The sequence below is a fragment of the Xiphias gladius genome, chromosome 8, assembly GCF_016859285.1.
Source record: "Xiphias gladius isolate SHS-SW01 ecotype Sanya breed wild chromosome 8, ASM1685928v1, whole genome shotgun sequence".
NCBI classification, from domain to species: Eukaryota; Metazoa; Chordata; class Actinopteri; order Istiophoriformes; family Xiphiidae; genus Xiphias; species Xiphias gladius.
In genome coordinates this window covers 24,573,537-24,585,210 of record NC_053407.1, presented here as the reverse complement: position 1 = coordinate 24,585,210, position 11,674 = coordinate 24,573,537, and the positions used below count along the sequence as shown (strand labels likewise).

Here is an 11,674-nt window from a genome sequence, read left to right as displayed (position 1 = left end):
GGCAGGCCAGTGACACCGGGAGGAGACAAGAGAGCGGGAAAATGTAAAATGCTGAGAGAAACGCCGAATGCACAGGCCAGTCCCTGGAAAGAATGACGGATGGAGACAGTCCTGTTAAATGCTGAGGGAAGGCTGCAAGAACGGCTCTGGCTTCTTCTGAGGCCTGTTGGCACCCTAACGCCACCTGGTGGTCAAAGGGACACAGAGCAGTAGATCACAAAAAGTATTGACAAGAAGATGTTTCCCTGGGAAACACACACCGCTCTCCTTTATTATAGAGAACTGAAACACAGACAATGTTATTTTTAACATCTTTCTGTAGCACATTGTATTTTAATACATGTCCTTTAATAAAAGGAAAAGCCTCTTGTCTTGTTTCCTCTCTTTACCCAGATTCAAACCAGGCCATCTTTGTATTAATGCGCTTCTTGCCTGCTAAATTAAAACAAGCAAATACATTAACAACCTGGATATTTTATTCTCTATGTTCATGAATCAGGTTTGGTATTATACATACAGAAATTATCATTACATTTCCAAACAACATACATATCTTAGAAAGTAAAATAAAACACAAGTATATAATACAGAATGTTTAATGCATGTATAGTGTCATGTTGTGCTGAAAGGTAACACATTGGTGAAAATAATATGCTAACAACTAACACCTTGGCTCAAAATAGACACGTTTTCCTCTGAATAAACTTGTTCTGAAAGTCAATGAAATATAAAGTACGACTCCAAACATGCTATAATATGAATCAATGTATTGACAGCAACAACCAAAGCAAAAATGACCACAAATAAAATAAAATTCAAATGAAAAAGTCGATTTGTTTTTTTTTTTAAGGAGTTAAGCCTTTACTATTGTTTAGGGCTAAAAGATTTTTTTATATGGCGCTTTTCTACAGAAAAGTTACATGGTGCTTCACAATAAAAGGATTTAACATAAAATGTCAAACAGGCAGGAGCAACAAAATGGAATTAAAACAAATATAACTTAAAACAGAAGGGCAAAACGGCAGTTAAGAAAAGTCTGTTACTGTCAATGGATTTGCTGTGAGAGACACTGGTTAGCCTACCTAAGAGACCTCGTGTTACTACATGGGCAGAACATTTCAGAAACTCGCCTTGTTCTTTCGTTGAAGCTAAAATTTTATATTTAATTTTAAACTTCAGTGGGAGGCAGTGAAGGGAGGCCAGTGCTGGAGTAATGCACTTTGTCTTCCTTGGAAGATGGGCTGCATCATTTTGAACCATCTGAAGATGAGCTGCAGCCCCTTGGCTGAGGCAGGAGTATAATCAATTACAGTAATCTGGGCGTGACAACACAAAAGCATTTCCCTGCGCTTTCCAGTGATCTCAGAAACATTTTGTTATTGGCCAAAAGAGCAAATTAAAAAATAGTTACAGAATAAAAAGAGTTCTGTAATCTTATAATGTGCAATCCCGACGTGATGTCAACAGCAGTATAACAACAAATGCTGAAATTTTGCTTCTCAGGAGGATGCAGGTAAACAGCAGGGGCGCGCTCCCAAATCACAACGTGTCATGCGGTCGTGCACACGAAGCCAGTTGACTGGGTGATTCTGTTCCTGTTGGCAGGTGGGTTTGAAACAGGGATGAAAACAAACATACAGTAGACATACCACACACAGTATAAAAGAAACCGCCACAAAAATGTGTTGGAGCAGCCCCTGTGCACATTCACCTACGTGCAGCCTGGAGATGTATAATTTCAGCAAAAGTTACAGAGAAAATGATGAACGCAGGTTTGGTTGCATGAACATTTTATTGTCATTAGTGCTGAGAAAAAGCTCAGAAGCGTACTGCAGCTTCAATAGACATTTATGTTCTATTTTCAGAATCTAAACATTGCTTTGTATTACGGTACATTTTTTTTTCAAAGGCACCTGCAGTTTAAAGATAACAGTTTAATCTCCGACAGAGCACATGAGTTGAGTATGAATTGATGTGTGGGGAGTGACAGAAATAATAAATAATGAAAAATGTGGGGTGGCGATGAAACTCTGCAATGACCTCAAACTTCAGAAAGCAGAAAATAGAGGAGTGAGATGGACACTTGCACAAACACACACACAGACACACAAAAACTCACGCATACTTTGTAGTTGATCAATCTAATTACATGTAGTTAGATGCGCATATACCTTTGATGCCCAAAGTTCTTACTCAAAAAGAGAATATTTACACATAAAACTGGTAAGATGTGGATGTGATGAGTGAATGAGGGACCTATCGTTTTATTTCAGCTATCTCTGAGAGATTATGTCAATGTAATTTACATGCTCACTTTCTGAGCTCTGCCCTGTCTGTAATATCTCTACCTACATTTCCTGCTCTCAAAACACTACAAAAATAGAAAATCAATAGACGATGAATACTGCAAAGAAATAATTGTATATTCAGTATATGACTAACGAAGAATAAGGTGTCATCGGTATACAGTATGAGAAAAGAAATATACAGCAAATAGTAAAACACTTTAAAAAAATATAAGAAAATTTTGTTGTTTGAGTCTTTCTTTTCTTTAGTGGATCCAAAAAGTCTTCTGAATTTCTCGTTGTACACTTTCTACTTCAGCTGAAGTGTGCCATTCAATATTCAACAATCAGATAACTTAACCATGACAGGTCAGAGGGACAAAAAAGACGTCTTAAGAGAGTCTCCTTTACAGTAATGCTCAATATACAAAACGAGTCTAAAGAGTTTTAAAAAAATCTCAAGATTTCAGTATATGACAGTCTGTATATTCAGCTTACATACGGAATGCTTAAAATCAGAAATAGCTTTGAAGACTTAAACTCTGTCAATGTCTTCATTTTAAATCAACTTCACCTACCCAGCGGAGCATTTCATTCATTATCCCCTACCCGGCACCAACCAGTTTATGTGAATTCTTAATTGCAGATGTGGAAACTAGAAAAATCCCAGTTTAAGATGACCTCACCCATGCCTGTCAGCCAATATGGATGTGTTAAAGACCCATACTAACAAAATGACGTACTGCCTGTGGTCTACAAACTGTGTACCATGTAGTTTTTCTTTCAGTGCTGTGCCAGTCCAGTGAATACTTACAAGCACTTTGGAAGCATGCTGAAATAATAACATATGAGTCGGAGCTAAATTCAATCAAACCTGTGCAAGGTGTTGCAACAAATTTTTCGATTTTAAACTTGTTGCAGTATTAAACCATCTGCTTTCCAAGCAAAAATCAAACTACTGAAATGTTATTGTGTGATGACATTAAAGTAATAGATTGACATTTTGGGAAATAAGCTTATTCACTCTCTTGATACCACTCCTTGCTGTAGCTTCATATTTAACAGACACATATAAGAGACACATATTAACTTACTGCAAGAAAGTGAATAATTTTGTTTCCCAATATATCAAACTATTTCTTTAAACTGAATTTAGCCCTGAGAAACAACATACAACGGTACCTTTAAAACATTAAAAAATATAGAGTAAACACTAAGAGGCAGTTTGTCATCTTCTTGAGTAATACAGCAATCTATTTACCTCATCATCTATGTACACACTTAACCATTTTTCTGATGAACCAAAAACTAAAATCAAACTATAACCAAGACTTTAAATTACCTATCCACTTAAATGAATAATATTGGCCTATTAAATCATATGGAATACAATGACAGAGAACACCCAAAATACTTTTTGCAAACATATGGCATGTTTATGTCTTTATCTTTGACCTTTGACAAAGAGGAATGACAAAACTAAAATAAATAGACATGACATGAACCTCCTAGGATAAGAAACTGCCTCTTTCTTTGCCAATATGTATTCAGTGTTTCATTGCCTGAGAATTTATCCACAGTTGTGTAAAGATAAGTGTATAACCAATAGCATCAAAAAATAAATTTCATTTAAACTACTGTGGCAAGAGGTCTTTAATACTGAGAGGAATGATTGGAGGAGGCTTCCAAACACTTGAGGATCCACCTCTCTCTGTGTCCTACTGTATCTCAGAGTGTCTCAGACCCAGTACTGGTTCTTTTTCAAGGCCGGGTTCGTTGTCCTACAGTGCTGCAACAACTCCGGGTCTGCATCTTTGGAGTCCATGTTGGACATAGGGATGTTATTGGCTGGGTCAGTTTTGCGAAAGGTTTCCGTGCCGGCCACCTCTCCGTTTTTGGGCTTAGACGCTGCCGTCTGGACGTCATGCTTGCCTGTCTTGTTTTTACGGATCAGGTAGTAGGCCAAGATGGCTGCCAGCAGCAAAAGGAGAAGGATCACCAGGATGGGGATGAGAATAGACCAGAAGTTGCTGCGTCGCGAAACATGTGGTGTCTCGTGGGAGCTAGAGTCAGAAGATGCTGTAGTGGGGGCATCTCCATGGGGCCAGTCCATGTTGTTCCTCTTGCGGGGGCCAGTTGGAGTGGTAACTGGGTCTTCTGAGGGCATCCTCAAGAGAGTGACCGGGTAGACCCCAGAGGCATTGTAGGGGCCTGTCTGGAAGGAAAGCACACATTCAGCAGGAGGCACCCCATGGGCTTTGAGCAGGAAGTGGGCCTCATCCTTATTCACACCACCTTGTGATCCAGAAGAGTGATTTAGGATTTCCATGGCTACACGGCCCTCCTCCAATTCCCTGTGGCTGAATGTGCTCACTGGCTGACCTGCACCAGGACCTCCAGACCTCACAAAACGAGCCCCCCGTGGCTGTTGGATGACAGTGAACGTGGGGGACGTTCTAGTCTTGTTTGCCAGCGGTGTTGCATCCAGAAGCTTCCTGTCCAGTTGGACAAGAGTACCTTGGGGTAAGAGAGGATCCTGAGCGATGTTGGCCAGAGGCTGGACTGTGATGTTGAGGACAGAGGAGACATTAGCAGCCCGACTGCGGGCCACAAATGCAACACTATCTCGAGGGGAAGTGGACTTCACAAACCGGACACTGACACGGCCTTCTTTGATCTGTTTCTGGGTGAAGGCGGATGTGGGCTGCCGGTCTACCATTACAGCTGCATACTTAGGAACGCTAGTGATCTTGTAAAGGATGTCCTCCTCAACAGGGCCTCCGGTAGTTGCCCTCAACATCTCTTCGGTCACCAGGGTCTCATCATCACCTTGTTTCACCTTGATCTCAGGAGCTTTGTCAAGAAACAAGGTGCGAGCTAGGACACCAATGTGGAGCGTGTGTGGCTCTGTTTGGTGTTCTCCATCTGACACAATAAATTCCACAAAGCCATCTGCAAGGCTGTTGTCACTGTAGAAGCCCACCTGCCCACGATTGACCATCTCTTGTGTGAACTCAGAGATGGGGTCCATTGTGAGGGAGTGAACCAGTCGACCATTGCTAGGGGCTTTGGTCACCTTGAAGTGCACCTCATCTGGAGGACTGTCCTCATCTTGAGTGTTGAGATGCTTCTGGGTCAAGATGGTCATGGAGCCTTGAAGAACCTCCAAGAGCATGTCTGTAGTAACTAGTTCAGGGGGGTCAGACCCTCGTCGTTTGATTGAGATATTAAAGATCTCCTCCAGGACCAGAGACTTGGCAGGTGAGGCCACATCAAGACCCTCAGGCTTTAGACGGGCCCTGAAAGAGAAGCTGTCAAAAGAGGCCCCGGAGTCATCATGGAGATACTCCAGCTTTCCTTGATTTACATCTTCCTGCATGAAGGTTGGGGTATTACGGGGCAGGTCCTGACCGCCCAGGGTTATACGACCGTGGTCAGGGAAACGCTTCATCTCAAAAACCACATCCATATCACCTTGTTTAGCCTCACGTAGGATAGCCAGAAGGTTGGAGGCATCGAGAATTGAATCGTCAATGGTTTTCCTCTGGCCTTGCACAATTTCCAGACCTGAGTGGAAACAATAAAAACAAACAGAAATTTTAAATTTCATCGAATTCAGTTCTCAGAGATACTTCTTATCCAGCTTTGGCAGTCTCCCGTCACAATTTAATTATGCAGCACAGTACAATTATGCTGTTGGCACATTAGGAGAGACAGATGGAGCAGGGCGCTTGTTTTTTTGGCAGCATGAGAAGCAGGGGTGAGAAATCCCTTTATGACTTTGGAATGTTCAGGCAATGAAGAATTACAGTAGATAATAAGAAAGTTTCTCTCTGTGAAAAATTAAAATGAATACTGAAGAACAGCTGAGGCAATTTCCCAGCATAATGGCAGATCAATCAGAAATGGAAATCAATGTGATTTTGACCAGAAGGGACAGTTTTTAATTTAAATTCAGTTATTTTTTTATTTTTTCACAACGGAATGATTTGCAAATTTATTTTAAAATCAGATTCAATTGTGACTGCAGGGTGAAGTGAGGTAATTGTTCCAAATAAGCTGCCATTTTTGCATCAGCCTGTACTGTATCTTTTGAGTAGGAAACACTCAAAATAAGCTGACAATAGCCTCCACTATGCATGAAAGAGCCAACAACTAACTTTTTACAAAAACCCTTGAAGCCTTCAGGAGTGTTTCTTACTCAAAAGATAGATTAAGGTTGGAGTATCTCATTGCAATCTATAACCACTATTGTTTGATTTCTTTTTTATTAATTAATGTATTCATTTTGTTTCTGTCATTCTATTTAACTGCTGAAATTTAAAGGAAGTTGAAAGAAAAAGAGACTTTATGCTCAGCCCGTATGAATAAAGGTTAAATAAATAAATATCTGACAGGTCTATTCAAATAAACCACAGCTGGTGAAAACAATATTTACACATCATGACTTTACCACTATTATTTTAAGCGGAGCCCTCTTGTAGGATTAGACACTCATCTGTGGATCTCAACATCTGTAGAAATTAGTATACAGTAATCATGATTTTCTGATAAAGGAATGATGGAGCGGTCATTTATTTAGATGCTAATTTTTTAGAGTGGTCTTTTAAATTAAAAAAACAACTGAAAATATCGTGTTCCTCTCTCATTTTTTCATTTACCTTTGTTCTTCCACAGCTGCGAGGAGATGTTGCTGTGAGCAGCATAGTAAGAGATGGTGATGGGCAGGATGTGACGGACATCTGGAGCGGGTTGGGATGACAGGGTGAGCTCGATGGAGTCCCTCACCACCCAGAAAGGCTCCTCGGGTATTTGGTGCTCATAAAAAACTGACCCTGACTCCAGCTGTGTGTCAGGGGAAACAAAAATCAGAAGATGATGAGCTGTTTCTTATAAAATTCAATACTCACTAAGACCCCATGAGTGTCTTTTGGCCAAAAATTTTAAAAGAATATTGATGTTGATATAGCTAATAGGATACTCTATATGAGTACTTTGTTAAAGAAACATAATGTACCAGCAACTATAAGATTTGCTTCCATTCCAAATGAATTTTTGCAGAACTGGGGAGGACCCTGAAAATCTTATGTGAATATAAGCTCAAATTTTGTAGTGACATTCTGTCTGCAGTCCTTTATTTTGACTTGACTAGTTTTAAAGATGAGGACATTTTAGTTTGCAAAAATATTTTATGGCCCTCTTTCCCTCTGACGTTTGTAAACCCCGCAATAAAAAGGGATCTCAAATGGCTGCAGCAGTGGTTTGGCTCAGCTGAACTGGGAAACGGGTTGGAGAACTGGAATGTGACACCCTGTGTTCGTCCTCTGAGGTCACTGTGTCCTAAAATCAACTCTTCTCTCTCGCTCTGTCTCTCTTTCACACACACACACACACACACACACACACACACACACACACACACACACACACACACACACACACACACACACACACACACACGCACAGGGATGCGCACACAAACGTGCACTAGTATAGTCATGCATGCACACGCAAACACGCATTGCTGAATAACTCCTCTCATCAAATCTTGTTTTCAGCTCAACAGATTTTCTGTCACACTCTAAACAGAGCAGTTTGCAGGGAAGGAATTTGTTCTCATGCTCATCCAAGCACGGTCAGATGTCAGGAATGGAAATGAACAGACAGTCTTCAACTGGATGGAGATGAGATAGAGAGCACATTGCCAACCAGTCCTATGGCGCATGCACAGTACTGTACACGGTCAGGTTGTGCACCCTTATAATCCCAAACCAAATACATTAAATCCTAAATATACCATCGCTAATATTTTGGTACACAGATTTTTTTCGAGTGTAATCTGGCAATTTTCTTGTTTGAGTGAACAGAAAAATAATAGTGCTCCTTTGCTTTACAGATTATAAGATTGAAAAGTTAAAAAAAAATATATATCACACTTATTTAAAAAAGAAACTCTTTGGAATCAAGAGCCGCATCCTGATGAAGGGTTTTTGCCAAAACATGTAGGTGTTAGCCATTAAAAGCCAATGACATTTTACTACACCCGGGACTCGGAGTGACTGAACCTTTCTTTCTTGCTTTTCCAGCTGTACGGCTAAAATGAAAACTGTCGTAATGTGGTATTATTCTTTGCCTGTGGCCCAAGCGTATACTGTGTCTAAAACTTCTCCAACCCCGTCCATTACATACGCTAGCTTTGATGGAGAGGTAGATTTACTTGACAATAACAAAGGTTAACGAAAGACTGCAGTCACCCAGCCCTGACCTACAATTAAAGGCTGTCAGCCTGTAAACTAAGAACCTGTTGCTCATGCCAGTGGTGCTCCTGAACAGGACAGTGACATATTCAATGAGGCCCCCTGCTGGTATAGAGGCGGAACATGTTCATGTCTCACGTGGTGAGTTTGAAAGATCACTGGAACACGAGACCCACGCATTGAACAGACTGCAGTGAGCCGGGGTAAGTAATGGTAAGTGATAAAAGTAGGGTTAGTGTAAACTTTGGGTCAGAGTTACACTGTGTGGATAGATGCAGCAAATGCTTCATATAACGTTTCACAGATAGTTTGTTAATTATTAATATTGGAATATTCAACTGACCGCTGTCTATCAAGATAGCTAAAGTATTTTTGACCGGTTTATAAAAATGTCCCCATGTGATTCTAAGGAACCACTACCAGCTCAATCTACTTTAAAGTTACAACAAATCTGCATACCTAGAATACCTTCTTTACAGTTGCCGACTCTCCGGCTGCGTTAGTCTTCTCTAAGTGAGCTGACTTGCACTGACTTCTCTGGTAGAAATAACAGTTAATGCTGAAGAAAATATATGAACTAACAGCACAGTCTGAACCAGAAGTATTCAGACATGTCACGAGCTGCGACTTGAACCACTCTCATTTCTTAATTTCCTCTTTTGGAAGAGTGGTTGGTTCTGCAGCACCAGTTTGTGTCCAAAGCAGGATTAGCCGCGCTTTTTAATGCATTTAAAGCGGCATTACGTCTTCTTACATGTCTGTCTGATGGTGTATGTAGCAGACGACTAGAGTTCCTTTCACGGCTATGACTACAAGCGAGCTATTAATAGAAATGTTAAACCAAACCTCTGCTTGAAAAAAAGAAAAATGAATGATAGTTGAACTCGCAGTACCCCCTTAACTGCTTATTAAAGAAGAATCCCGTTAAAAGGTGTGTTTCCTTTTTTTTTGTGTGGCAACTTCTTATCCACAAGCCTTTTATATTTTTCTTTTTATTGTATTTTCTTGTTTTAATATTTACTTTTTACTGTGACTAATAAGTCATTATCATCATTATTATCTTTATTATTAAAAGTTAATTAGTTCTTAGAAGGGAGAAAAGGAAATTAATAAGTCCCAGAAGAAATACATCCCAGAAACACACACATCTAGCATCACACATACGGAAAAAGTAATTACCTGTGTTTGTGAGAAGCGGGTAATTTCCTCGTACTGGTTCCTGTCATTGGCCAGGATGAGTCTTCCCAAACGAGGCGGGCGGATGAGTGAGTAGCTTATCTCATTTCCATCTTCATTGGTTACAGCCCCCAGATTGGCACTGGTGATGGGCTGCCTTGTTCCTGTGAAAACACACAGACACACACGGTCCTCTTGAGTGCTGAGACGACTCCCTGGAAAATGGCCTCTTGGCAGCGCAGTTGAGCTTGTCAAATTACGCATTGTCTGGAAATGCCTCTAGCTTTTGCGGTTACACTAACTCATGCACATTACCGCGCAGACGACTCTTCTGATGTGGAGAATTTCACTCCAAAATTTTGAGCTCTGAAAAATGTGTCAACTCATCCCCTGTGTCAGGCATAAAAGTAACGTTTATTATTAAAAGAACTGAGGTTATCGGCTGTGCTGACACTTAACATTAGAAAAAAAAACTTTCATGTGGACCAATTGTGATGTTCTTTTTGAACCACGACATATAACCTGCTATTTTGTTTCCAAAGTATTTCAAACTTGAAATGAAACCACTGTGCCGAGAGTCTGAACACTTCTGTGTGGTGCATGGCAGCATTAGACATCAGGCTTTGACAGGCCCCATGACATTAGTGTAATTGGGACTGGGTGATTTAAAAAAAGCCTCAATTTTACTCTCGTGAATGAAAAACTGAATTCATAAGCAATAACATGCACCCTTGTTGAATTCAATCCACTGCCACGCCAAGCGCACTTGGTCTGGTGTGACCAGTAGCACGTAGTGGCTGATGTCGGCATCGATACTGTGTAACTGACATCAATTAGTCATTTTGACGACTTTATGGCTTTTCTCTACTCATGTTCTCCTGTTAAACTGAAGTTTAGCATGTTTCAGATAAGGATAATAACGACTTTCAAGCAACAAAAAGAAACTTGGGGAACGAAGGCGAATTCAGCGCGGCATTTTCTTGCAATCACATGTCTTGTTATCTAAGATAGTTGTGAGAGAGGTTTATTTTGTGTTTCTTGCATTGTTGATTGTTGATCCTCCTTTGTGTCCTCAATATGTTTTCTTGGTATATTTCCTTGTGAATGTAACTTAAGAAGTGAGAAGAAAAATGCGGCGTTATCTTTATTATCTGCACTCCACATATACAGTTGTTGTGTTTTGGAAGAATCCACCGAAAGCATTTCCTAGCCAGCGGTCAAAAGGACTTTCAAGGTCGGTGTCTTTGGAAAAAATTAACATTTGCAATGAAGGGGAAGACTCTGAAGAGGCTCTGGAGAGATGTGGGGACCATACGTGGACTGAAAACGAATCCTAAGAAGGGTTGTTCAATACAAGAACTCTTTTTGTTACAAAAGTAATAACTTGAGTGAGGTTTGGACAAACTGTCCGTGACTGTTTTGACAAAGAGAAAAACTACAATGGTTGAACAAAGACCCGTTATTACGCCGGTGCACTGACTAGGCCGAACAAGTCGCCACACACCCATCACTGCGGTTATCATTCCATCACTGCCGTCTTCACAGCCTGAACGCCGGGGGATTTTGGCATCTTACCTGGAAATACCATGAGCTCCTCCTGTGTTACCATGGTGATGGTGAGCGGCCTGGCTGTGATGACAAATTGGTAGAGAGGAGATGTGTGTTCTCCGTCTGTCACGGTGAAACTGAAACCACCGGACTCGTCACCTAGAGGAGCAGATGAGTCGGGATGTTTTACTACTGTTTTATTCAGTTGGTTAAGCCGTTGATTCCCCGTTTCTTGCCTTTTGTTTGTCTTTCTTTCATCTTATACTTTAATTTACACCTACTATAATTGTAGAGGTAGAATGTCATTTAAAACTTGCTATACGTTTGTGGCCTTGATGAGAAATAAACTTTTATTTTCCACAAGGTGGGAGTAAACTATTTCACACAACAGGACCAAAGCATGTCTGT

General features: G+C 40.6%; 1 protein-coding gene across 1 annotated transcript in view; it reads right to left on the bottom strand.

Moving 5' to 3' along the window:
* Nucleotides 1–1,710: 1,710 nt before the first annotated feature.
* cspg4 (chondroitin sulfate proteoglycan 4) overlaps nt 1,711–11,674 on the bottom strand; it is a 67,650-nt gene continuing 57,686 nt past the window's right edge. Inside the window, exons 8-11 of the mRNA XM_040133578.1 lie at nt 11,294–11,425; nt 9,722–9,882; nt 6,947–7,130; nt 1,711–5,852 (exon numbers count right to left, since the gene is read on the bottom strand). Coding sequence (XP_039989512.1) covers nt 4,024–5,852; nt 6,947–7,130; nt 9,722–9,882; nt 11,294–11,425 — 2,306 coding nt within the window. The 3' untranslated portion in view covers nt 1,711–4,023. The remainder of the gene's footprint in view (nt 5,853–6,946; nt 7,131–9,721; nt 9,883–11,293; nt 11,426–11,674) is intronic.